Source organism: Chionomys nivalis, chromosome 3, assembly GCF_950005125.1.
Source record: "Chionomys nivalis chromosome 3, mChiNiv1.1, whole genome shotgun sequence".
Taxonomy (NCBI): Eukaryota; Metazoa; Chordata; class Mammalia; order Rodentia; family Cricetidae; genus Chionomys; species Chionomys nivalis.
The window spans coordinates 73,642,760-73,669,484 of NC_080088.1; the positions used below are offsets into that span (position 1 = coordinate 73,642,760).

The 26,725-nt window shown below is 42.4% G+C and overlaps 1 protein-coding gene across 3 annotated transcripts in view; it reads left to right on the top strand.

Annotated features, from left to right (window-relative positions):
- The first annotated feature begins 5,211 nt into the window (after positions 1-5,211).
- Parl (presenilin associated rhomboid like) overlaps positions 5,212-26,725 on the top strand; it is a 30,462-nt gene continuing 8,948 nt past the window's right edge. Inside the window, exons 1-6 of one of the 3 annotated variants that reach the window (XM_057765409.1) lie at positions 5,212-5,396; positions 11,078-11,273; positions 11,857-11,997; positions 16,362-16,410; positions 23,379-23,474; positions 24,347-24,496. In XM_057765409.1, the coding sequence (XP_057621392.1) occupies positions 5,278-5,396; positions 11,078-11,273; positions 11,857-11,997; positions 16,362-16,410; positions 23,379-23,474; positions 24,347-24,496 (751 nt within the window). In that variant the 5' untranslated portion in view covers positions 5,212-5,277. Of the gene's footprint in view, positions 5,397-11,077; positions 11,274-11,856; positions 11,998-16,361; positions 16,467-23,378; positions 23,475-24,346; positions 24,497-26,725 lie in introns of those variants that run through there. The other 2 variants (XM_057765411.1, XM_057765410.1) reach the window with 2 other exon arrangements.

Consider the following 26,725-nt stretch of genomic DNA (forward strand, 5'->3'; position numbering starts at 1 on the left):
GCTATGACATGTCCAGTAGGTAGCATTTATGAGCCTCCTCCTGCATCTTCCGGCTCTGACACTCTCGGCCACTCCTGTTCCCTGCAGCATTCTCTGGCCCTTGGGTGGCTGAGGCAGCTGTCTTGTTTAGAGCTGAGCACTCCGCAGTCACTATCCCTGGGGGCGTTGACTGGCAGTGAGTCTCCATTAGTTGCACCCACTGCAGTAAGAAGCTTCCTGGCCGAGCTGAGAACGGCACCAATCTGAGGCTATCAACCTAATATCTGGAAGGCAGCTTGACAACATGCCCATTTAGCAAAACGGCACAGGTAAGTTCCCCATTAGGGCCTATGACCTCGCAGCCATGAACATTTGATCATGTTTACGGTACAAGGCATGAATTTTTCTCCAGTGGAGCAGGCTTCAAATCCAATCAGAAAGTCATCGGCTTCCCTCATAAACTTCATATCACGATTGCTCAAGTGGGTAGGTCAGCATTACATCACTCAGCATTCATCCAGAGTGACACCATTAATGGCTTTTCTCCCAAAGTAGCCTGCACAGCATTTTCTGGCTCGATGAAAGCTAGCTAGCAGGAAGGAAGTTTCCAGGTTACTTCCAGCTTGCTTTCTCTGTTGTTCAATCAGATCTGGCTGCAGCATTAGAATCTCGCCATACAGTTACGGTGGGAAACTGAGAACAATGGTAATAGACTGTACTGTCTTTTTCTGGGGTGAGGGTAGAGCTTTCTGAATAATAGCTTGAAGAGACCAGCTTTGGCAGGGGTTCGGGTCCCAAAGAGGAGTTGGCAGAGAGAGAAGGCGAAGGCACTATCTGAGGGTAAATCAGGATGGCTGCCAGCACTCTTTATTGAAAAAAGGCTATACCTTTTAACTCAATAGTTTTGCCACAGGCAATATTGAAAGCAGACTCAGTGATTCAGGGACTGAAAGTGACCATTAACTTCATTGTAATGTTTTTTTTCTGAGATAAAAGCAGTGGTGGCACACACCTTTAATCTCAGCACTCAGGAGGCAGAGGCAGATGAATCTCTGTGAGTTCAAAGCCAGCCTGGTCTAAGATCAAGTTCCATGACTGGCTCCATAGCTACAGGGAAACCCTGTCTCAAAAAAGCAAAAAAAAAAAAAAAAAAAAAAAGGAAAAGAGCAATATGATCAATAAATATTTAAATGCCGTTTGTTCTCAAAGGTTCAGTAACTCTACCAAGAGCCCTCTTACATCAATGGAAGGGCCACAAGTTCACCTGCAGGAACTTTCCTCAAGCTCCTGAGGAAATGTAGGCCTTTATCCAAATGCTGACCTTGGGAAAAAGACTTCTTCTGGGGACAGATGCTCTACTACAATTTAAGAGCAATTTTCATTCCTCAAGGGGCATGATGCAGCATGTGTACTGAGCTGTTCCCTAACTGTGTTCCCTTGTGCCTTAGTTTTACTAGAACCCCGCATACACTCCCAAAGGGGAGGTCCTGATGTCTTACTCTTTTTCATTATACCATACCGTTTTGATTTCTCTATACTTATTAACCCAACTCTTGTCCTTAATGGCCTCAGGTTCTGGATCCAAACTCGAAGTTTTTTGTCCTTGGGGTCAGGTGTGTCTAGAACATCTCTGACATTCTTGTTCTTGGTGTAATCAAGAGGGGTCAATAGGGACTCCTGTGTGTAGAGTCACCACAGTATATGGTTCTGAAAGGGTGGGGATTTTTTCCCCCAAAATAATTATTTTGTTTAAAGAGGCTGCCATTTTATACAGTCTCATTCTTCAAAGTCCACACAAAACTCCCGAAAGGAAAAGGCATAAGGGAACTCTCATAACACATAGTATTAGCATGCAGGCATTATGCTAGGCTGCCCCTTGGGGGCCAGGCAGGACCTGACCTACTCAGAGTCCTGACAACACTATGGCTATGGCCCCTCATGAGAGGTGTCCCCACCCTGCTCCAGTCTCTCTCTCCCCCCACCCCCTTCCGCTCTTTTCTTCTCCTCTGCTGCTCCTATTTCCAGAGACCTGGCTCCCCCTCTCTTCCTCCCTTTCCATTCCTTTCCCCTAATAAAAAACCCTTCATGTGAGCCCTGTTGCATGATGGTGTCTGTCTCTGGTACTGTTTTGAAAATTATAACAGTGAGAACCATTAAAAATGAAAGTTAAAAGATGCTGGAGAATTGTGGTCGGCAATGTCAAAATGCTGGAACTTTGTCAAAACAGCAAATGGTCACCGTGTGGTTCACAACAGTATTTCACACCTAGCACTGAGATTTTCATTTAATAACATGTCTTTTGGGGGGGGGGGACCTGTGTAATGGATTAAGTAAAATGCTGTGGATCCCTCAGTGGCCGCAGCCAGCTATGAGACCATGCTGCAGGTCCCTGAGTGGTGGCAGGTAGCAGACAGCCAGTCCTGAGAGCAGCCAGTATCAGGCAGGGATGGTGCAGTTCCCCAAGTGGCTGCAGTGGGCCATGAGACCACACTACAGGCCTCGGAAGGCAGCTGGTCCTGGGCAGGGAGCCACGAGGCAGGCAAGAGACAGAGACAGAGACATGGATAGGCACACCACGCAAAGTGAAGCTGGATATTTATTTAGTGGGTTATGGAAGGGAACGGGAGAAGGGGGAAGAGCAGAGAGAGGCAGAGAGAGACAGAGAGACAGAGACAGAGACAGAGAAGGGGAAGAGGAGAAGTGGGGAGAAGGGAGAGACAGAAGCTGCCTCTTCTAGAGGGAGATGGAAAGGAAGGGACTGAGGCTGGAAGCTGAAGATCAGCTTGCCTCCTTGGATGGGGGAGGGTGTGGGCGGGGCTTGTCTCTTAAAGGGACAGAGCAGATCATTACAACCTGTGTTCGTGTTCAAGTTCTTTTTTTTTTTTTTTTTTTTTTTTGGTTTTTCGAGACAGGGTTTCTCTGCGGCTTTGGAGCCTGTCCTGGAACTAGCTCTTGTAGACCAGGCTGGTCTCAAACTCACAGAGATCCGCCTGCCTCTGCCTCTGCCTCCCGTGTGCTGGGATTAAAGGCGTGTGCCCGGCTTGTTCAAGTTCTTTTTAAAATCAGCTCCCAAAATAGTGAGTTTCCATAAAGTTTTGTGGTTGCTGCGATTTCATGGTGGCTTTGTGACAGAGTCTTATTATGTAGACCAGGCTAGTCTCAAAGTCACAGAGATCTGCCTGCCTCTACCTTCCAAGTTTAAAGGCATTTACTGCTATGGTTGACTTTCTCTCTCTCCCTCTTTCTCTTTCTGCTTTAAATTAGCTATATTCTTTCTGTTGAAGTATTTGTAATGTCATTGTAGGACTTGCATGTGGTAGAGTTGAGATCCAATAGTTCAGAGACTAGTAACTTGGTCCAGAAGCTCAGGGACCTCATTGTTCCTTGCTCCTACCATTGAATCTTAAGAAAAACCCCTGGGCTAACAGTTTGGGGGCATGTCATTTTCTGGGGCTTAACCCTGCTTGGAAGGAGCTCTTCTTCCTTCCTGTATATGATCCTATAGAAAACACCTTCCTAAATTCACTTCTTATTGTCCATAAGTTTCATTCTTTGAAACTGTGAAACAAAAACCATTATCCAGGGGTTGCTTTTTGTGGCCATTGGTTTGTCAAAGACGCTAGGACTCCTAGTTATACTCACCTGAGGTATGAGGGAAAGCCTCTGTTACTTTCAAAGACCCCACTTTCCCCATATCATGGGGAGGGGAGGGAGGAGCTGGGAGTATATATGATCAAGATACATTTATACATTTGTGAAATTGTCGAAATAAAATTTAAAAATACTTTTAATTTTTAAATCCGTGTGTGTGTGCCTAGAAACACCCAGCCCAGATCTGTACCACCAATAAGAAAAGAGTTTCTGAGGGAGACCCCCATCATCCTTTTCCCTCTAGATGATAGAACGGTCCTGGGGTGCTTCTGATAGATTACAATTTAACAGTGTAAACCATGGTCATAAGGTTGCGGAGGGAGCTAAGAAAGGTCTTTTCCTATTAATGGGGTTTATTGTGGGAGTCCTAGAAAACTGCATATTTATAGCTAGAATAGGAAAAAGACCATGATTAGGCATTAAACATGATTCATTGCTATTGTTGAAACATCCTGATTACAAAGGAATATTATCTTCACAGCAAATGTTAATAGTGCCGGATGCTTGACTCTCGGCCTGCTAGAGACCAAGCCGACTCTTGTATGGGAAACTCTTCTCTCTTCCCACGCCTCCTTAATTTTCTCATAGTTTTTCTATCCTGGCTCGATGTTGTTATGCCCAGATCACAGAGTCCCCCCAACACCAACTAGGAGACCAAGTCCTGTGTGTAAAAACAAAGAGCCTTTATTTTAAACAAGTTAGCAAACTCGGGAATTGTGTGAGGGAACAGTTTCCTTACTGAATACCTCTTGCCTTCTATTGAACATCTATCCTCATGTTAGACCCGGATGATGAACTTGGGGAGTCACTGGACCACTTTGTTCTCCCCAGTGTGGTCCCACTGAATAAATCTTTCCCTGCTTTTTCCTATCAGTTCGACTGTCTAATCAGCGCATTGAAGACAAGTGGCCAAGCCTCGCTTGTTAGGGTTGCCAAAGTACAGGATCAGACCCTAACAATTATGGTATCATTGCCTTTGAAAAACCACCAATGGTGGGCAGTGGTGGCGCAAGCCTTTAATTCCAGCACTCGGGGAGGCAGAGGCAGAGGCAGAGGCAGGCGAATCTCTGTGAGTTCAAGGCCAGCCTGGTCTACAAGAGCTAGTTGCAGGACAGGCTCCAAAGCTACAGAGAAACCTTGTCTCGAAAAACAACAACAAACAACAAAAAAGAAAAAAAAAAAAAGGACCAATGGCTGGGTATGGCTGCGACTAAGGCATGGGGGATGCAGCAGCAGGAAATGGAGCTGACTGACAGACTAGAATCTCAGTTTGGGTTAAAGATATGAGTTCTGCTCTCTTATGTATGAGGGTATCAGAATAACAAGAAGTGGTAATGCAGGACAAGTGACAAGCTCTATACGCGCAAGTCATTTCACCGGTGCCTCGGAGCCTCGGGAACAAACGGTGCCTTGTGATTAAATGTGATAACCTGAGGGTGTCTGACACACAGTGTCACTCAGACGCTCCAATTTCTCCCAGCCACGCTCACCAGGGGCTTCCACGCTGGGGCTCGTCGGAGCGGCGGCCGGCCGGAACCTGTTCCGCCTCCAGGTGGCGCTCTAGGCAGCTCCTCTTCCTTCGCCCCGGAAGTGGTTCCGGGGCTGGGGTTGGTAAGGTCGGGCCATGGTGGGGCAGAGGTTGGGAAGATGGCGTTACGAGGTTGGGCACAGCGAGGCTGGGGCTGCTGTCAGGCTTGGGCGCCTCCCGTGGGCGGCGGCTGCCCGGAGCTCTCTGCGGCCCAGGCCCCGCGGCTGCTCGGACTCAGGTAATGGCTGCCGCTTCCGGCTTCCCGGTTTTCCCTTGGGCTGGGGTCGCGCGCATCCTCGGGAGACCGGCGGCGGCGATGGCCGCGGTGGCCGCCTGGGGCCCCGGCTCTCCGTTGTCCACGAGTTCGTCCCTAAAGCTGCCTCCTCTCCGCCACGCTTTTCCTAGGTCCTTCGTTCCCTGTTCGCTTCTGAGGGTGTCGCCCCGGCCGTGCGCGGTGGCCGGCTGAGCCCGGCCGAGTTCTCCAAGTCTTTCCCAGTCGTTGCGAGGGACGTGGTGGGAAGGGGAACTAACTTCTGGGGGTTAATTGCGTGTCCGGTTCATATTCTTGAGAGGAAAAATACTGAACCCGCTTTTTAGTGAAGCAGTCACAGAGCTGGTAGGGTAGCTGGTCTGATTTCATTTCCTGTGGCTGGTAATCGGAAAGCCCGTGCCCCACCCGTGTGCCTTAGTGCTCAGAAGAATTAAAGACAGCACGGAGTCGGGGGAATACCTTGCCCGAGAGAAGCCTTTTTCCTCCCTCTCTCTCTCCGTCCGTCCCTCCCTCCCTCCACCCTCCACCTTTTTCTTTCTTTTTTCTTTTCTTAAAGAGTTGAGACTCAGGTATTGATTGATGGCTTTGGAAAGGAAGTCATCCTAATACTGCCGAGGAAAGTCCAGGGCATTCAGGTCGGCCAGTTTCGCATTAGGTGTAATAAAAGAAAAATTTTCAACACTTGAAGAACTAATTTTGACTTCGAAATTTCAACCAAAGATTTCAACTTCGTGATTTCTACCTGATTTGATGGGACGAGAACACCAAGGAGCCTGAGGTCTTTGTCAACATGTGGGCTAATCAGTGGGAAATTAAGATTCGGCTTGGTGAAGCTACCACGTGATGTTAAAATGCACCCGAGGTGGGCACAGGCCTGTAATCTCAGCTCTTAGTAGTATGGAGCAGGAGGATGGTGAGTTGGAGCCCGGGGAAAGATCTTTATTGAAAATAAATAAAAGTAAAAGTCACCTGGACCGTTTGTAGAGAGTGTCGTTTCTCAGTTGTAACCCAAAATCAGAATCAGGAAGTTGATAAAAGGGGAAGAACGTGTTGTTTGTTGGTTTTTGACAAGCACCCCCACGTGAAGTTTATCAGCATTTATGGAAAAGGTTGCATACAATATAGCCTACAGTGAAGTTTCCATGACCAGGGGTAACATAGTTCTTCAGGCATTAAACAGCCTGAAGTATGCAATCTCTTTGAGGCTGTTCGCACAAAACTTCTCAAAGTAGTATAGTCCACTTTGGTTTAGGCCTGTAATCCCAGCACCTGGGAGGTGGAGATTGTAGGATCCCGCTGTCTCAGCTCCCTCCCCCTAATATATGTGGTAATGAAAATTCATATGGAAAACTTGAAAGTGACATTCTTGTGTTGCATGGGAAAATGCGTCAGATGAGAATGGGTGAGCCTGAAGTACTGCCTTTGCTCCAGTCTCCTGAAGGACACGCTTACTAGGGAATGGAGTTCTTTCTTGACCATCATTAGTCTGTTCTGAGTGGCGGTGGTTCTAAAATTGCATGCAGAATGATCTGGGCCTTGTGGCTCTAAAGAGGGCCCAGGAATTTGCATTTTATGTTGTGATTTAGAGGCCTATAAAAATTCAAAGTTCCAAGGCACCTGCTAAAAATCGTTTCCATATTTATAGGAGTTACAAGATTTTATGATAGAAGATTTCAGTAGTCCACAAGTACTAAAATACTTATTTGGTCTTTCACAGGCACCTAAGTTTGAAAGTAGAAACATGTATGATTTTCCAATTGAATGAAATCCAAGGGAAGCAAGTGGTTGATTGGCACCTCTGTGGGTGTAGTTTTGTTAGGTTTAAATGACAGTCTTTAAGAAAAGTTAGGTAAGATACTCCACAAAGTAGGAAATAGGCCTATTGTTTTCACTGTCTGTTAACTCAAGTTGTGTTTGAGGAAAATAATCTCGGCCTTCAAGGGTTGATATGGAGCCAGGCGTGGTAGCTCATGACAGTGATTCCAGCACCCAGGAAGAGGATCCCTGCAAATTCAAGGCTAGCTATGTATGTCTACATAGCAAGTTCCTGTCCAGCCAAAGAAAGCTACATAGCAGGACGGTCTCAAACACAAAACACAAAGTGGGGAGGATTTGTAGAATTTCCTCCCAAGCCTCCAAAACCTGTTTTTAAGTAGAATGATTCTTATCAACCATGTCTAGACATACTTCTCTGCTTGAGTATTAGGCTATTTCTTCTCAACTTTGTTAATAAATGTAACAGTACCAACATGTATGTATGTATAAATTGTATTTATATTCACATGTTTACAAGCAATTTATATTACTTTTAACCTCATCATTTAGCCAACAAACAATACATGGATATGAGTTTTCTATTTAAAGTTATGTCTTGCGGCTTGAGAGGTAACTTAGCAGTTAAGGGCACTGGCTGCTCTTCTAGAGGACCCAGGTTCAGTTCCCAACACTCACTTGGCAGCTCACAACTGTCTAACTCCAGTTTCAGGGGATCTGACGTCCCTAGGTTCCTCAGGCACCAGACATGTACATATATAGACACACATGTAGGTAAAACACTCAAATACACATAGAAACATTAAAAAAACTTCATTTCCAGTTTTCCTCATAATTTTTCACCTTATGTATTCATCTGAATGAATAAAACTAAATGTCTATGCTTTAGAGTTTCAGTGTAATTTTCAAACTTCAGAATTTTAAATGATTGATGAGATGCAGAAGTAATTTTTTATTCGAATTGACTTCTTTTGGGTATGGTGGCACAGGTCTGTAATCTAGTACTCAGGAGTCCGAGACTCAGGGGTCAAGAATTAAAGAACCACCATCCTAAGCCACATGAGACCCTATCTTAAAAGGAGAAAGAATAGTTGATAAGTTTAAACTGTTGAATTCATATTCTTCTTAATTCCTGTTCTGGTAAGAACTCAACAGCATTGGACTACAACTTTAGGTCTGTATAATCAATACTCTGGTAATGATCCTTTGGTTTGGTCCAAAGTGACATTACATGTTTTGATTACTTATTGCTTTATTTATTAGATCTACTTTTGCTCTTTAAAATCATTGGGTTTTAGAGAGGTAGCTCAGTAATTAAGAGCACTCGCTGCTCTTGCAAAGGACCTGGGTTTGATTTCCAGCACCCACATGACTGTTCACAACTGTCTGGAACTCCAGTTCCAAGGGATACAACACCCTCTACTGGCATTAGGCATACAGTAGTATGCAAACATACATACAGGCAAAACATCCATACACATAAAGCTTTTGGGACGAGAGAGATGGCTTAATGGTTAAGAGCCCTGGATATTCTTCTAGAGGACTCAGATTCAGTTCCCAACACCCACATGGTGGGTGGTTCACACATTACCTTTATGCCAGCCCTAGAAATCTGTTAGTCCTCGTCTGGCTTCCACAGGCACCAGGTATGCATGAGTTGCACAGACATACATGTAGACAAAGCACTCATCCATATAATTAAATTTAAAACAAAGCTTTAAAAAAATCACTTAGGTGTGCATTTCACTATAAAACTGATGGTAGTTTAGATAAATAGTAGTTACTTATCTAAGGTGTTTTGAGGGAAGTAGCTGCTGTCTTGACTCTATAGTTTGAAAATGGTAAGGTTTAAGTGTAAATTCCTTTGACCTTCCTCTTGGCTTTAGGTATTCCTTATTCAAGCTAGTAGGAGAGAGGCGCGTGTGTGTGTGTGTGTGTGTGTGTGTGTGTGTGTGTGTAAGTGTAAGAGAGAGACAGAAACAGAGAGACAGGCAGACAGACAGAAACTAGGGATGTGTATTCAGGTTTCAGTTAGCCAAAATTCTGGATGATTTGACACATACAGCATACTGAAAACCGGAAAAATGAGGTATGGGGTTGGCTGTTCAATGGTGTTTGCTCATCAGACTGATAACTGTCATTGAAGGGAGTTTAGAGTTATTTAGCGCAGCCTTAGCATTGGTTGAATGAATGGATAATCCTCTGAAATCCAATTCTTAAATGTAATCCAGGCATGAAGGAGGGAACTAGACTAGGAACAGAAAGCTTTGCTTGTTTATTTTGAGACACAGCCTTGCATAGCTCAGAGTGACCTCAGACTCCATATGTAGCAGTTCTGCCTCCCTCCATTTCTTTCTTTTTTTTTTTTTGGTTTTTCGAGACAGGGTTTCTCTGTGGCTTTGGAGCCTGTCCTGGAACTAGCTCTGTAGACCAGGCTGGTCTCGAACTCACAGAGATCCGCCTGCCTCTGCCTCCCGAGTGCTGGGATTAAAGGCGTGTGCCACCATTGCCCGGCCTCCCTCCATTTCTTGTTTGCTGGGATTACAGGTGTGTGCTAGTATTCCTGGTTTGTACTATGTTGGGGATTGAACCCAAGCCCGCATGCGTGTTAGTCAAGTGGTCTGCTGACTTATATCTCAGTCCCCCCCCACTTCCTTCTTTCCTCCCTCCCTCCCTCTCTCTTTTCTTTCTTTCTAACAAAACTAGGGCCTTCAGGTGTAGTCTGGGCTAGTCAGGAACACACTATTCTTCCTTAGCCTCTTGTTTAGGGTGTGATGAGAATAAGAACAGAAGAAAAGTGCACTTCAAGAACTCTCATGGATTGACTTTGCATAGATAAAGGAATTTAGAGCCTTTGAGTGCATGCACATCTACTACTAAGGAGCTCAGGAATAGAACCATCAGTGTGAAAGATCAATTTGAAGAGTAGAGCACACAGACACACAGAAGCTGGGCCTGGGGGCTGTGGTTAGTAGTGTCAAATGCTATGAGAAGGCCAAGTTAAAAGTACTCAAACAGCAAGATCGTTTTTGAATGTGGTTGGTGTCCCTAAAACAGTGAAATAAGAGAAGAGGTGGGAGGAATTTATCACTTCTAATGATCAGTACTCATCAAATGAAACAGTTATGGTTGCAAGGAATGTTTCTCTTGGAAACTGACCAAAATTGAAAGAAGCAAAGTTATTTTATATGTATTGAAGCTGTCAATTTATGGTTCTACAAGGTAGGAGAGACCTCCAACCCTGGGGGGTGGGTATGAGGACATGCTCAAAAAGTAAAATAGGAACACAAAGAAATAGTTTACAACTTCTGTAGTTTTTTCTCATGGATTTTCTCAGAATCCATATGGAGACTAGAGGAATTCTTTTTCTGATTTTACAAAGTAAAGCCCAGTGGTGCGCTCTCGGAGCTACTCTAGTTTGTGTTGTATTGTTCCCGGGAGGATCAGGGTGACTCCTTGATGTAGCTCTTCACAGTTGATGGCTCTGGCAGGGGTTGGGGTGGGGAAGGACTCCGTTTTCTTCAATAGCCTGGCCACTGGCAGTTTGACCATACTGCAGTGGGTAGGTATATGGGTAACACAAATTGGACTTGACATTTTTTCTTTTTCTTTTTTCTTTTTTTTCCTTTAGGGTAGGTGGCAAGGGAGGTGGGTGGGGTGACATGGTAAAGTGGGGAGGTGAGTGTAATCGGGGGCAAATGTGTATTTCTCATAATAAAAATATGTTGGGAAAATAGCCACCTAGTTGAGATCTTTGCTGTTATGGGATTGCTGTGATAATACAGTGAGATGATGGCCACCCAGGCCAGAGGAGGCTCCTAGGGATTGTCTGTGAGCCGCACTGTTTCAGCCAGGTTCCTACCCGCCCTCCACAGGTATAACTTCCTTCTTCAGCAAAAATGTGGATTTAGAAAAGCACCAAGAAAAGTTGAACCTCGAAGATCAGACACGGGGTCAAGTGGGGAAGCCTATAAGAGAAGCGCCTTGATCCCGCCTCTGGAAGAGACAGTCTTTTACCCTTCCCCCTACCCTCTACGGACTCTCGTGAAGCCCTTTTTCTTCACTGTTGGGGTAAGAGCTCATATTTTCCTAGCTTCCTGCTAGCTTTGTGTTCAAGTACTGCCCTGGGTGGGTTTCTGTAAGAACAGATGGGCAGGACTCAGTGGGACTAGGAAACTGGCTTGGGGATTCAGATTAAAGAATGAATCCAATAATTGCTTTCAGAATTCAGACCTATTACATGAGCCTTGAGGAAGACAGTTCTGGGCTTCCTGTTTCATATAGCATTTTAGGTGGCACTAAGTTGGTATTTTATTTATCTGGAGAGCTGTGGCTAGAAATAGGCCTGGATGCCTGACATTAATAAAGGAGCACAGGGCGGGCGGTGGTGGTGCACGCCTTTAATCCCAGCACTCAGGAGGCAGAGGCAGGTGGATCTCTGTGAGTTTGAGGCCAGACTGGTCTACATGAGCTAGTTCCAGGACAGGCTCCAAAAACTATAGAGAAACCCTGTCTCGAAAAATAAATAAATAAATAAATAAATAAATAAAAATAATTAAATAAAATAAATAAAGGAACAAGGTAGGCTACTGTGCTAGGTGGAATACTGTCTAGAAATGTATTTCCTTTCAGAGTATTTAAATATTTTCTCTAGTTCACAGGTTGTGCATTTGGATCAGCTGCTATTTGGCAATATGAATCATTGAAATCCAGGGTCCAGAGTTATTTTGATGGTATAAAAGCTGACTGGTTGGATAGCATACGACCGCAAAAGGAAGGAGACCTCAGAAAGGAGGTGAGAATAAACCTTGCTTTCTTTATCCTAGCTAACCACAGTTTAAGAGTCTGATTATTTAGAAAGTATTCTTTTTCTATTTAGTTTTTAAATGTTTATTGTTGTGTGTGTTGGAAAAAGGTGGGGGTGAGTGACATGGTATTAAAATGGTGGTCACAGAACGGTTTTTTTTTTTTTTTTGGTTTTTTTTTTGATGCAAGGTCTCATTCTATAGTCCTGCCTAGCCTGAAACTCGAGATCCACCCACCTCTGCCTCCAAATGCTGTGAATAAAGGCATGTGCTACCATGCCCAGCTTTTTATAGTGGGTTCCAGGGCTCGAACTTGGGTTGGCTGTCTTGTCCCTGCTGACGCCTGGCTCTAGAAGGCGTTCTTACTTAATGTCAGCATTCTACCCATAGATGTGAAGTTGATAACATAGCATTCTTCTTTTGTGCCCTTTAAGCACAGTAGGTATTTACCAATGCATGTCTGGCAATGTTGTAATTGACACAATCACAAGATTGTCCTTCAACCTGCATGAGTCAGAGTCACCACAGAGAGTTAAAAAAGGTTCAGGGGCTCTTTTCTAGCCCTGCTGTAGTAGCCAGTGCTCACTTTCTTTACCCTGCTAAAGTAGTTTGTAACAAGATTACAGAGATTGAAAAACATATGTATGTGTGTGTGTATATGTGTATACACACACACGTGCCTGTGGACCTTGTAGACAGCCATCCAGTGGATTTTAAAGCTGCTCTGGTGTGCTGTTTAGGGACTGGTAATTTCCCATTGCTTTATATCCTGACTGTGTTTGGGATGGGATGCCAGAAAGAGATGCAAATTTAGAGCTTGTAGAGTTGTATTTACTTTGTATGAAGCTGATAGTCTTCTTTCCTCTTAACTGAATTCTCAAAAAAGTTTCTAGATACAGTATTTTTATTTGTCAATACATACTGGGTACTGAGGCCATTGATAGCATACTTAATTCCACATCCTTTTTTTTTTTTAAGATTTATTTTTTATGTACATTGGGGATTTTGTCTGATGTATGTCTGTTTGAGGATGCCAGATTCCTTGGAACCAGAGTCACGGACAGTTGTGAGCTGCCATGTGGGTGCTGGGAATAGAACCCAGGTCCTTTGGAAGACTAGCCAATCCCCAAGCCATTGTAACCGCTGAGCCATCTCTGCAGCCCCTCCACATCCATTTGTTTTCAAGCTTCATACTCCCCACCTGCTCAGCCTTGAACTCAGGGCCTTGTACAGACTCAGCAAAGCATCTACTTTTTCTTTGTTTGTTGGGCTCTTAAATTCGTTTTTTTTTCCTAAAGTGTGTTTTGTTTTAGCTGCATCTGTTTCTGTGCAACATGTGCGTTCAGTGTCTTCAGAGCTCAGAAAAAGAATGGTTCTGGGTTCCCATGGAACTAGAATTACAGATGGTTGTGACCCACCATGTGGAAAAGCAGTGTTCTGTCTGCTGCAGCATTTTTCCAGCCCCCAAAAGATTTATTTTTGCTTATGTGTGTGTATGCCACATGTTTGCAGGTGCCCAAGGAAGCTAGAGGGGCATTAGATCCTTTGGAGCTGGAGTTTCAGAGGAGTGTGAACTGCTCCTGCTGTGAGTGCTGGGAACTGAACTCCAGGCCAGCAAGTATGCTCACTGCTGACCGTCTCCATGGTTCTTTAAGTTCTTTCCTGAAAATTATAGGTGATACATATATAAAACCTTAATCCAAAAGTAGCTCTCTTTTTAATAATAGTTAAACAATGGTAGGTAGATTATTGCATTTAAAGTCTATGTTTATTAAAGAAAACTGAAACAATTATGGGTACAAGATGAAAGATGAAGTCCTAGCCTGGCATGGTTGCTTGGGCCTTTGTCCCTGCTACCTGGAGATTTCTGAGTCCGGGAATTTGAGGAAAGCTTCAACAACAGAGCAAGCTCCTAGTTAGAAAGCAGATTCTTAGAAACCCGTCTGCACCACTGTACATGCAGCTCTGGGGACTCGCACAGTTACAGTTACAGAAATGGAATCACATGCCCACTAGGGTGCCATTCCTTTTCAGTCTTGACTTTTCATATGAACGTCTGGCTCAGTTTCATAATTAGCATTGTTTTTGAAACAAGATGTCAAATATGAGCTCAGACTGGCCTTGAATTTGTCATGTGTACAAGGGCGACTTTGGATTTCTAGTCCTCTTGCCACCACTTCCCAAGAGCTGCGCTGACACGTGTGAACTAGCGAATTGTTTTCTGTGTCCTGCTACGGAGCTCAGGACTCTGCGTGCCAGGCACATCACAGCCCTAGAATAGTTCTTACTCACACATCTTAGACATGGAAGCATTTCAGGTCGAGAAGTAGAGAAGCTGGTGTAATGCAGCCTGCTTGTCAGACAGTTCCCAGCACATCCTTTCTCTTCCCTTACTAGAGCATTGGGAAGAAGCCATCAGCGTGTTCAGTCTCTAAATATTTCAAAGCGTATTCTGAAAATGTAAGTTCTTTCTTGTCTTCTGAAGTGAGTGATATTGCTGCATTAAAAATGTGGCCCCAGGTGCGGTGGCAGAGGCAGGCGGTCTCTGAGTGTCAGGACAGTCGGGCCTCAGCAGTGAGACTGACTCTTTCAAAAAAATGACAATTTTAGTGAAAATTACAGGTACATTTTATGTTTTGAAGATTTAGTTTATTTTATGTGTATGAATGCCTTGCTTGCGTGTATGTGTGTGCACCATGTTCATGCCTGGTGCTCACAGAAGTCAGAAGAGGACACTGGATGCCCTGGAACCTGAGTTCCAGCCACCCTGTGGGTGCTGGGAATTGAACACATTTCCTTTTTAAGAGCAGATGGTGCTCTTATGCATTGAGCAGACTTCCAGCCCTTTTCTGCTGTTTTGAGATGGGTTTTGCCCTGATGTTCAGGCTTACCACCAACTCCTGGGCTCAAGTGTTTCTTTTACCCAGCCTTGACACCATGCCTAGTACCTAGTTGCAACTTTTTTCTTATTTTTTTATTTTTTATTTTAAGATATACATCTTGTGTGTATATGTACGTGTGTGCATGTGTGTGTTTGTGTATGTGTGTGTGTATGTATGTGTGTGTGTTTGTGTATGTATGTGTGTGTGTATGTATGTGTGTGTGTGTGTGTGTGTGTGTGTGTGTGTTGGGAGAGGTGGCAGAGGCCAGCAGTGTATGTTGGTTATTTTGAAACTTTTTACAAAAGTTTGGGATATAAACTTCAATCCTCATAATTTTGAAGCAAGTGCTCTTGCCCACTGAGCCTTTTCTTCAGTTTCTTAGATTTTTTTGTTTTTTAAAAATTAAGTTTATTTATTTATTTGAGTTAGAGTCTCATTGTATAGTCCACACTGTCCTGAAACTCACTATCTAGACCAAGTTGATTTGAAATTCTCAGAGATCCGCCTGCCTCTGCTTCCCATGTGCTAGGATTAAAGCCTTTGCCACCACTGCCAGCTCTTAGTTAGCAATTTTAAACTCGATAGGACCTTAGTTCCTGCTTCTTGTAGTGTGGCTCTGTGCTTGTCTCTCTCGGTAGGCCTCATGACAGTGCTGCTAGCTAGCCTTTATTACTGCATTCTGGCAGTACTTAGAGTTAGAAATGGATGTCTGAGCAGTGATTCTGTAGAGTGTCTGAGTATAAAACATGCTGTCAAGAGGACACAGATGCTGACGCAGACTTAAACATTTCCCCACAGCACAGCACTGAACCAGCTGTCGTCTTAAAACAGCAGATAGTATAAGGTTGATTTGAATCTTTCATTCATTTTTTGTAGTCTTATGCCTTGCAACACATTCTATCATTGAATTTTCAGTTTTAAGTGTAACTGTTTTCTGTACTGCATACATTATTGTGCTTTTCACAGCATTTTTCAGTATTTAGCTCTTTTTCCCCTGTAGTTAATCATTTATATTTATACCTATAATTAGGGAATTGTTAAAAGACTTTTTCAGTAGGAGGAATGTTAAAATGAATATTATGTGGGAACAACAAAGGAGATGCTGAAATTGGATGAAATTAGTTACTTATCAAGGACAGTAAACTTTTTCTCTAAAAATTGTAAAAGATCGTGATGCTTAGGAGACATGAAATTAATATTGTTAAAGAAGTTTCTGGTCCTCCAAGTTAAAATTGAGAAACAATGTTGTGACTAAACGCTTCATAGAGGTTGATAAATTAGACTTGACAGGTTTCTTGGTCACAGCCACTATTATTTTAAAGAGTTCTGGAGTCTGTAATACAAGAAAAACGTTTCATTTGATAGGGAATTCTTTTTCTTTAATAGTTCCAGTCCTAAGAAAAAGCACCCGCCTTTCCCCTTAGTTTGAAGTGTTTCACATAGAGTTATATGCAATTTTCCTTCTGTTTTAGATTAACAAGTGGTGGAATAGCCTAAGTGATGGCCAGCGGACTGTGACAGGTTTGTGTTAGCTTACACGTTTTAGCCATTCAAGGGAAGAGAAATCAGAACGAAAGGTACAGTATGTCACAGGCAATGGCTTTCATACCGTGCTCACTGGTGCCTTAGAAGACAGGGAGTCTGTGTACCTACATACCTCTGTGATAGTGCAAAGTAGTGTGGAGGTGGGCATGATGGCCCACGTCGGTAGTAGCAGGACAGAAAGATCAAGATCAGTTTGTGTTATATAGCAAGGCATTATCAAGGTCTGGATAAATGTTTTCAAGATGTTCTGGATCACTTTTCTACTTTGTATATAGCATACTATCAACCAGATAAACAGTAGTGCTTGTAAATATTCCTGGGTTATTGTAACTCCCCATTAAAGAAGGTGGGGACATGCTGGGGTATAGCATAGTTGGTAGAGTGCTTGCCTAGCAAGGCCCTGGTTCAGCTGCAGCTCTGCACAGACTCAGAAAAGTGGCACATGCTTGTAATCCTAGCATTTGGGAGGTGGAGGCAGAGGATCATAAGTTTAAGGGAATATAAAATGTTTGAGGCCAGCACTGAATACAGAAAACAAGAAAGAAGCCAAAGGAGAAATTGCTGAAGTCCCAGAGGTCTCTACTTTCTGAGCTGCAACGAAGTTGTTTCTATTTTGTAGATGAGGAGACTGGCTTCTAGAGAACAAACTTTTCTCTCCTCTTTAATTGTTTGAGAATTTTATCCATGTATAAAATGTGTGAAAAAGAACTTTTTGAAGTCAAACTGCTAGTAAAATAGAGGTTAGTTTTAACCCAAGTCCACCTTCCTGCCTATTAATAACTCATGTTCAAAAAGTTCCCTTAAATGTGAGCATACAGTCATGTAATTCGTGCAACCATGGGGATTTCATTTTGTTCTTTTTCTTTTCACCCCTGATTTGAGGGGTGAAAAGACAGAATCTGTAGATGACACTGGCCTGGAACTCAGAGATCTGTCTGCCTCTCCTCTGCCTCTTGAGGACTGGGATTATAGGTGTGAACCACCACACACTTGCTTCTTCTCTACATTTTTATGGAAAGACACATCTGACTTTTCAATGTAGTAGTTTTAGGATATTTTGTGGACTTAAAAATTTAAAGAAATGGATTTGTAAGTTCTGTACAGTTACATAAGTAGTAAACATGATTTCTAGAGAGTAGCTGGATACTAATTACTCTCAAACAGGGTTAGACTTATTGGTACTCTGTTTCTTTTAACTTCTTGGTAGATAAAAGCGTGTTTACATTTCTTAATTTAGACTGTTTCTTCTATATGAGGTTAATTTTTCTTCTATAAGGTTAATTTTTCCTCACTTTATTGGAACCTGAAGTGATGTGATTGATATGCTTTCTTTAGAAAGCATTTTTGTTTTTTTGAATTCATTGCTTTTTTTTTTCGTAAATGACAGCAGCTACCTTGAAGCTAAATGTCAGCATCTTGAGGATAACAGTGAGATTAGCCTATACTGCATACATAGTGGCGGCAGACCTTGAATCAGCCGAGTAAGGCTTTCCAAGTTGCCATAGTCAAGGTTGTAAAACTTATTAGGCACTGTGGTCTTAATAAATACAATCACTTCAGAGGTAGCTCTGTAGAGAAGCATATCTGTTTCCACTGAGATTAATATGTTTTGTTTGCCTGTTTTCAAAAAATAACCAAAATTAACAGCATTTCCTTAGGGTAGCAATTTTTTTTTTCAAAATTACATCTATTTATTTGTCTGTGTATGTGTGAGGTGTGTGTATGACACAGAATGCCTATGTTGAGGTCAGAGGACAATCAGGAGTTGTTAAACTGGTGTGACCCAGGTTTAACAGGCAGCACAGCCATCTCAGCCCTTCTTCAGCATTTTTATTGCATTTCAAAGTCGCTTGCTATGTTGTGTGTCCCAGGACCGTAGGTTTTCTCCCATTTAATATATGACAAGGCCTGGACTCGAACTTTAAAACTGTTTCTCAGCTGGGCGTGGTGGTCCACACCTTTTCAGGAAGATCTCTGAATTCAAGCTAGCCTGGTCTGTTCAAAATTTTTCCATGTCAATAAATAGTTAATTAAAGGAAGAGTTGGAGCGATGGTTCAGTAGTTAAGATTACTTACTGCTCTTCAGATAAAATGAATTTGCTTTCCAACACCCACATCTAGTGGCTTACAACCACCTGTAATTCCAGTTCCACAGGGCTGCAGCTGCTCTGTGTGTGAACATACCCACATTCAGACACACACATACATGTAATTAAAGATAATGCAAATCTTTAAAAAATGTCAGGCACTGGAGATGTAGGTTAGTTGGTAGAATGCTCACCTAGCTTTCACAGAGCCCTGAGGCCAATTCTTAAACTGCAAATACTCATGAGTGGTAGTGTCTGCCTGTAAGCCTAGCCCTCGAAAGGTGGAGGCAGAGGATCAGGTCATGATTGACTACCAAGTGATGCAAGACTAGCCTGAACTACTTTACACACACACACACACACACACACACACACACACACACACACACACACGGGGGTGGGGGGAGTGGGGAGGAGAGAGGGGGAGAGAGAGAGGGAGAGGGAGAGAGCGAGGGCGCACACATGCATGGTGAATTCGAGTCAATACTCTGGGAGTTAGGCTAAAGGATTGTGTTGAGTTTTAGCTTAGCCTGAGTTACATAATATAACCCTATATCTTTTTTTTTTTAAAGATTTATTTATTTATTTATGTACACAGTGTTCAGCCTCCATGTATGCCTGCAGGCCAGAAGAGGGCGCCAGATCTCATTATAAATGGTTGTGAGCCACCATGTGGTTGCTGGGAATTGAACTCAGGACCTCAGGAAGAGCAGTCAGTGCTCTTGACCGCTGAGCCATCTCTTCAGCCCCCTATAACCCTATATCTTAAAGTCAGTTGAGTGCTAATTAAAAATTAGAATTCTATCCTAGAATCCTTCTACTTTTTATGTTTTATTAACTTCATTCATTTTGTGTGGGTGAATGTGTGCGTGTGTGGGTGAAGTTGGAGGCTTATGCAGTGCCATCTTTGGTCGCTTTCTACCTAGTTTTGAGACAAGGTCTTCCACTGAACTGGAAACTCAATGATTTACTAGACTGACTGGCCAGCAAGGTCCAGAATCTTCTGGCCTCCACATATATATTCATTGCTGTATATTATTTCCCTTCTCGGATCTTTGATGGGTTGAAGACTAGATAATTGTAGTTACTTTCCTCTTCTGACTTGGCTAAGTTATTTATTATATAAGATTTAAGCTAGTTAGGATAGGATATTTGTTCTCATTGTATATAATTTTGTATTAGGCTTAGAACTCTCTTATTTAAACAAAAGGGGGAGGTGCTGTAGGAAGGCTTGCAGCCTGTGGTTACCCACCTACTGGGGCGTGGCCTCTTATACTATATATGTGGATGCAGAGCCTGTGTCCGCCCCTTCTTCTTTGCCCTGGCTGCTTGTTCAGATTGTGGATTGTTGGATTTGATCTCTGTCCACCGTTCAAGCAGAGAATTCTGATTTGTGAGTTTACCCCTAAATAAATACCTATTTCTCAATTCTGAGCTAGTGTGGGATTCTTTTAAGCATCCAGTCGTCACTGATATTGCTTTGGAGTCCTTGTGTGGTAGGGTAGAAAGCTCCTTTCAATTTGCTTTTTAGTTTTATTATTTTGGAATGTATCATTGTTATGTTATTGTTATTATTTCAAAAAAGCATCTTCCTGTATAGCCCAGGCTTGCCTGGAGCTTGCAGCTGTTCTCTGCCTCTGACTCCCAAGTGCTGGGATTATAGGTGTGGAATATCATATCTGGCTTTGGAAGTTTTCTTGGTCTTAATCAGAAATACCTCCATAGTCTCCAAGCTGATTAGGGTAAAAAGGTAGAGGTGTGCGTGTGTGTGTTTGTATACAGCCATGAATAAATATGTGGAGGCCAGAAGTTGGTCATGCCTCTTCCTCAGTTGTTCTCCACCTTAGGACAGTGTCTTCACTCAACTGGAGCTCACTGGTTGACTAGCAAACCCCAAGATCCTCCTGTCTCCATCCATCCATGTGGGATTGATTAAAGGTGTGCATGAGCGCACTCATCTTTGTTTAAATTTTTAAAACTTTTACATGGGTATTAAGGATTTGACTCAGTTCCCCATGCTTGCACAGCATCTTTACTGACCGAGCCAGTCCTCAGCCCAGAAAGAAGTCTATGTACTTACTCTGTTGGTGTCTGTGAGGTAAAGGAGAAGTTTGAATAACCTTCTTCAGAGTTAGGTTTGACACTGGTGCTTTTCCATTTTGATTACTTTCTCATTCTGCTTAGATTTTCAGCCTGACTTTGGGTGGGTGGGAGTGAGGGATTCCCTAAACTACCCTGTAACAAGCTTTTTAAAATATCGTCAGAATTTCTTTTGTGGAACTGTCAGCTCCCCAGTAATGACATGGAGACTTAATATTATGAAAGCTTGTCCTTAGCTTAGGCTTTTTCCAACTAGCTCTTATAACTAAAAGTCTCTATTAATTTACATTCTGCCATGTGGCTTGGTAATCTCTTTTTTGTTCCATATGTCTGATTTAAAAGTCTCTGGCGATATCTGTGTGCCTAGGTCCCTCTTCCTCTCCCTGGAAATCCTGCCTATTCTCTCCTGCCTAGCTCTTGACCATTCAGCTCTTTTTAAACCAATCAGAAGGCGACTGAAGTGGAAGCACATCTTTACAGTATACACAAATATTCTGTAGCATTTCCCCCCTTTTGTCTAAATAAAAGGAAAGGGTTTAACTCTAACACTGTAAAACTATATATAAGAAGAACAATTATCAGATCTAAATAAAAAGGGAAAGATTTTAACGCTAACATAGTAAAACTATATACAATAAGGACAATTATCAGATAAGAATTATGTTCACACTGTATAGGCCATGTATATTTTCAAATTCAATGTTGACAGAGGTTTCTGTCCCGCCCGGTCCTGCAGCCATTCAGTTCCAAAGAAACATTCAGAGGTCTACATTAATTATAAACTGATTGGCCTAGTATCTCAGGCTTCTTATTAACTCTTATAACTTATATTAGCCCATAATTCTTATCTGTGTTAGCCACGTGGCTTGGTACCTTTTTCGGCAAGGAAGTCATGTCTTACTTGTTCTGTGTCTGGCTTCCTCTGTCTGGGTGACAACTACAGACTGACTTTTTCTCTTCCCAGAATTCTCCTGTTGTCATTGTTCCACCTATACTTCCTGCCTGGCTACTGGCCATTCAGCATTTTATTAAACAAGTACAAGAAACAAATCTTTACAGGGTAAAACCATTGTCCCACAGCAATTCGGAGAAAGCACTGTATTTTTTATACTATTTTAATGAGTCCAAAGTTTTAACTTAAATCACTTTCTATCATAACTCTATCATAACCATCCTAAAAATATCATTTTAGACCTTAAAGCATCTTCTTAGATCAACAGTTTAATTTTTTTTATCTCTCAATCTTTATAAACTTTATATCTCTTTTGTAGGTTTTTTTTTTAAACTGGTAACAAAGAAAAGGATATAACTATCTAGTCTTCAATCCCCATCAGAGACCCAAGAAGGATATAATATTACCTGAGTAAGCAGAACGTGCAGAGCAAACAATTTTTAAAACTAAAATTACAGGGACAGCTGGGTTCCTGGATGGTCACCTAAGGATTAACATTGGGGCATTCATCTTTGGCTTCTGTAGAATAATATCTGACAGACTTTTCTGTGAAGCAAGAATTTTGAAGGAGTGTCCTACCTTGTCTTGGCAAAGTTTGGCAGTCACTTTCTTTTGTGTCTTCCTTGTCCAATTTGGACAGCATATTGTCAGCAGTCGAGGCAAGGAGAGTTTCTTGTCCAGTGACTAACCTTGCCACAAGTAAAAGCAAACTGTGTTAGTTCTTTGATTCCCATCATTCTGTTTAAAAGTAAATTGGTGCTGCCAGAAGCAGACATCTTTCACTGTCATGAAAAGTCTTATGTTATTAAAAACATTTTAAATGCCATATTCTGTAGGTTTATGATGCGTTTGAAGACCATCTTTCTATTTAAAATTTATCTCTGTTTGACCTGGAATACGTACCTAACATGACTACATGTTTGATTGTTATAGATGACTTGTGTGTCTTTATAATACTAAACAGCTTTCAAGAACTAAAACTTTACATTTTAAAATGAGCTGCATAGGTGTAACACCTTAAACAAGAACAGAAAAATATATAAAGTATAACAAAAGTAACCCTTAAATTTGTATCAATATACAGAATCCTTACCAATGTAAAATATTTCAGACTAGTAGTTGTTTTTTAGTTCAAAAGTAGACTCAACAATTGACCCTTTTATTCCATCCTTTTTATACTAAATCCCCCTATTTTTCCTTCAGAAAGAGATCCCTGAATCTAATCTCCTTTGCTCGGTTTTTTTCCTGACCATGACCAACAACAACTTATAATCAACCCCCTAAACGATGATAACCATCCATATTCCATTGAACAACCAAAAGCCACCCATCCCACCTCTTGGGAATGTGGGCATCTTGTTTTCTAGACTATTTCCTATTGTCTGGGGGTGATGGTATCTCTAAGAGACCCTGAGAAAACTGGATAGAGACATGGTAGATACTTGAAGCTGATAGGCTGGCCAGCCTGGAGTAACAACCCAATACCAGTTAGCGATAGAGATCCTGCAACAGCAAGGAAGGCAAGAATGATTCTGAAAGTTGTATGTGTGGTTCTGCCATAAATAAATAACTTTGTCAAAATAAAAGCCAGTTCTTAGAGCATTTGCAGCTTTCCAGAAAAGCCCTGATTTACAACCATGTGATGGTTTTGACACTTTAAAGGCATTGACATGGTTTGTGCTTCTAAGCACACTCCCCCTTAGCAAATACACAGTGCACTCATGTAATTGTGGCAGGGAAATGCCAGGTGGACTGGATCAGACTTTCTTGGCTTTTATTTAATGTTGTTCAATTCTATTTTGTAGGTATCATAGCTGCAAATGCTCTAGTATTTTGCCTATGGAGGGTCCCATCTCTGCATCGAACCATGATCAGATATTTTACATCCAACCCAGCGTCAAGTAAGTTTATCTTGTGTGAATTTATTTTGAGGTAGAAATAATGTGGAAAATATGGTTTGGGGGGCTGGAGAGATGGCTCAGAGGTTAAGAGCATTGCCTGCTCTTCCAAAGGTCCTGAGTTCAATTCCCAGCAACCACATGGTGGCTCACAACCATCTGTAATGAGATCTGGTGCCCTCTTCTGGCCTGCAGACATACACACAGACAGAATATTGTATACATAATAAATAAATATTTTTTTTTAAAAAAAGAAGAAAATATGGTTTGTTTTAATCAGAATGTTACAGGAATGAGTTATTTGTCAGTAGTGAGGCACAAAGTACAGAGGTAAAGCCCCCCCAAAAATTAGATATGTGGCTGGAGAGATGGGTTAGCAGTGAAGAACACTGACTGCTTTTCCAGGGGACCCAGGGTTTATTTCAGTCACCCACATGGTGACTCCTAACTGCCTGTAACCTCAGTTCTAGGATATCCATTGCCCTCTTATGACCTTGTTGAGCACCAGGGACACACGGACATACAAACAGACAAGCACTTAAATGAAAAGAAATTAAAATAAAGATTTTGAAGTTAAGATTTATAATCATTACAGGTTTATTTTTTGAGGACAATGTTATATGTAATTTTGTGTCTGTAATTGAAGTAATTTCCTCATGCTATAGTGATAAGGACAAGTTTTTGAACTTCAGAATGTTCACTGGATGCTTAAGTAGAGACATCTTAGGAAATGCTCTGTTAAACCATCTCATTTAAAGTTTTAACTGACTGTTTTGGATTCTTATGCTTGATTTAATAACAATGAGACAAGCTTAAAATAAGCAAAACTTATGGCCTAGTATTGCATGTTTACCACATTCTTTCTTCTCTCGTAGAGGTTCTTTGTTCTCCAATGTTGCTGTCAACGTTCAGTCATTTCTCCTTGTTCCACATGGCAGCAAATATGTATGTTTTATGGAGTTTCTCATCTAGCATCGTGAACATTCTGGGTCAGGAGCAGTTTGTGGCAGTGTACCTGTCTGCAGGTAATAGCTTTACTCTGAGAACGTTGGAACTGTAAGACTCACTTCCCTACAGAAGGGACAGAGGAATGGGTACAGTGATATTCTGTACACAGCAAATGCTTGGGATGGATTTATTTATCAAACGCGTGTATAGAAGGGCATCACAGACAAACAGAATTGTTCCTTCCCTGCTTCTGTTCTGATAGATCCCCATGTATGCTTGGTTTTCAGTGAATCAAGCCGAGATTCAGGAATAGAGTGCTATCTAAACATAACATTTTTATCTCCCTGGACATTGGTTTTGAATTCAGATCAGCCATCTTATAAATAGATGGTTTCCAGACTTTCCAGCTATCTTCACCATGTGGTTTATTTCCCCCAGTGTGTTCAGTTGTTAGAAATCTTTAGATTAGCCATCAGAGTAATTTGTGTTGGGCTGAAGACATAACTCAGTGGTGTGAAGCCTTTACCTAGTATGCACATGATTTAGGTTTGGATCCTTAGCACCAAAAAATTAGTGAGTGTCCCTGGGAGTGGGGTGGCTTATGCTACAGACCAGCATTTGGGAGACTGAGGTACAGGGTTTCCTGAGAGCTTGAGGCCAGCCTGGGCTTCAGAGTGACAGCCTGTCTCTAAACAAAACAGTAGTGAGTGTGCTCCATTCTCTCTGTAGAATGGCATGTCGGCTGTCCTGGATGGCCTCTTCTCCACATCTCAACGGGAATTGTAGCATAGGATTCCAGGTTGCCACTACTGCAGAATGAACAGTTGATCAAATTTTACTTTTACTTTTGTTTCATGTATATGGGTGTTTTGTGTAATAGTAGTAGTAGCAGTGGTAGTATGTTTTTTTTACTCTTTTTGCTCTTTGTGGGGCCCGCCACCCGGCTCCCAAATAAATCATACAGAGACTTATTCTTAGTTATAAATGCTTGGCCTTAGCTTGGCTTGTTTCTTATCAACTTTCTTAATTTATATTATCCCTTTGCCTTTTGCCTCTAGACTTTTCCCATTCTCTTACTTCTGTAAATCTTACTCTTACTCTGTGGATTGCTGTGTAGCTGGATGGCTGGCCCTGGTGTCCTCCTCCTCTGGCTACTTCTCCCCCTCCTAGATTTCTACTTCTATTCTCTCTGCCTGCCAGCCCCGCCTGTCCTTTCTCCTGCCTCGCTATTGGCCGTTCAGATCTTTATTAGACCATCAGGAGTTCCAGACAGCAAAGTATTGCATCTTCAGAGAGTTAAACAAATGCAACATAAACAAAAGTAACATACCTTAACATAATATTCCCTAGCAATTTTGCCTATATGTGTATTTATATAGCGCATGCAGGACTTGCTGAGTCCAGAAGAGGGTGGATTTCCTAAGACTGGAGTTACATGGTTGTGAGTCATCATGTGCAGGAAATTGAGCTGGGGTCCTCTGGAAGAGCAGTCCTTAACCCTAACCATTGGGCCATGTCTCCAGCCCCTGGAGTTGTTTTTAAAAATGACTTGGAGAGGCACACTTTTATCCCAGCATGGGGGAGGCAGAAGCAGGCGAATCTCTAACTTCAAGCCAGCCTGGTCCACAGGTCCACAGAGTGAGGTCTAGGACAGCCAGGGTACACAGAGAAACTCTGTCTTGAATCCCCTCCCCACCAAAAAAAGACACTGAGAGTCAGGTGTGGTGGTACATGCCTTTAATCTCAGCATTCAGGAGACAGAGGCAGGCGTTCGCTGTATGAGTTTGAGGCGAGTGTGATCTTTATAGTGAGTTCCAGGCCTGTCTCCAAAGAAAAGAAAAATGATGTCGAGTTCTATGGCACTAGAGCCAGCAGGACCTAATAGACCCCTGGTCTCTGGAGGCGAGCCCAGGGGTCTGAGATAGCTGGTAAGTTTGAGTACTGGCCTTTTTTCATGTTGTAGATTAGGAAAATTATACCTGAGGGGTAAGTGGATACCCTGTGTCACTCGGTGAGTCGTGTGTGGGGTCTAGGAAAGGACACACCATTCAGGACATTGCCCTATAAATTAGCTGAAATGATAGTAGAATGGGCTTCTTCCTGGCACCCTTAGATTGATATGAATAGAAACCTTACACCATTGCTGTAAGCCCAGTACTCAGGAGGCTGTGGCAGAGGATAGCGGGTTTGAGGTCAGTCTGGGCTACAAAGCAAAATATGCCACTAAAGAAGAAAAGCAAACCAGTACTACAACTGGAGTGGGGACTAAAATACAGATGCTAAGGCCTGGGGCGGAGTTCAGTGGT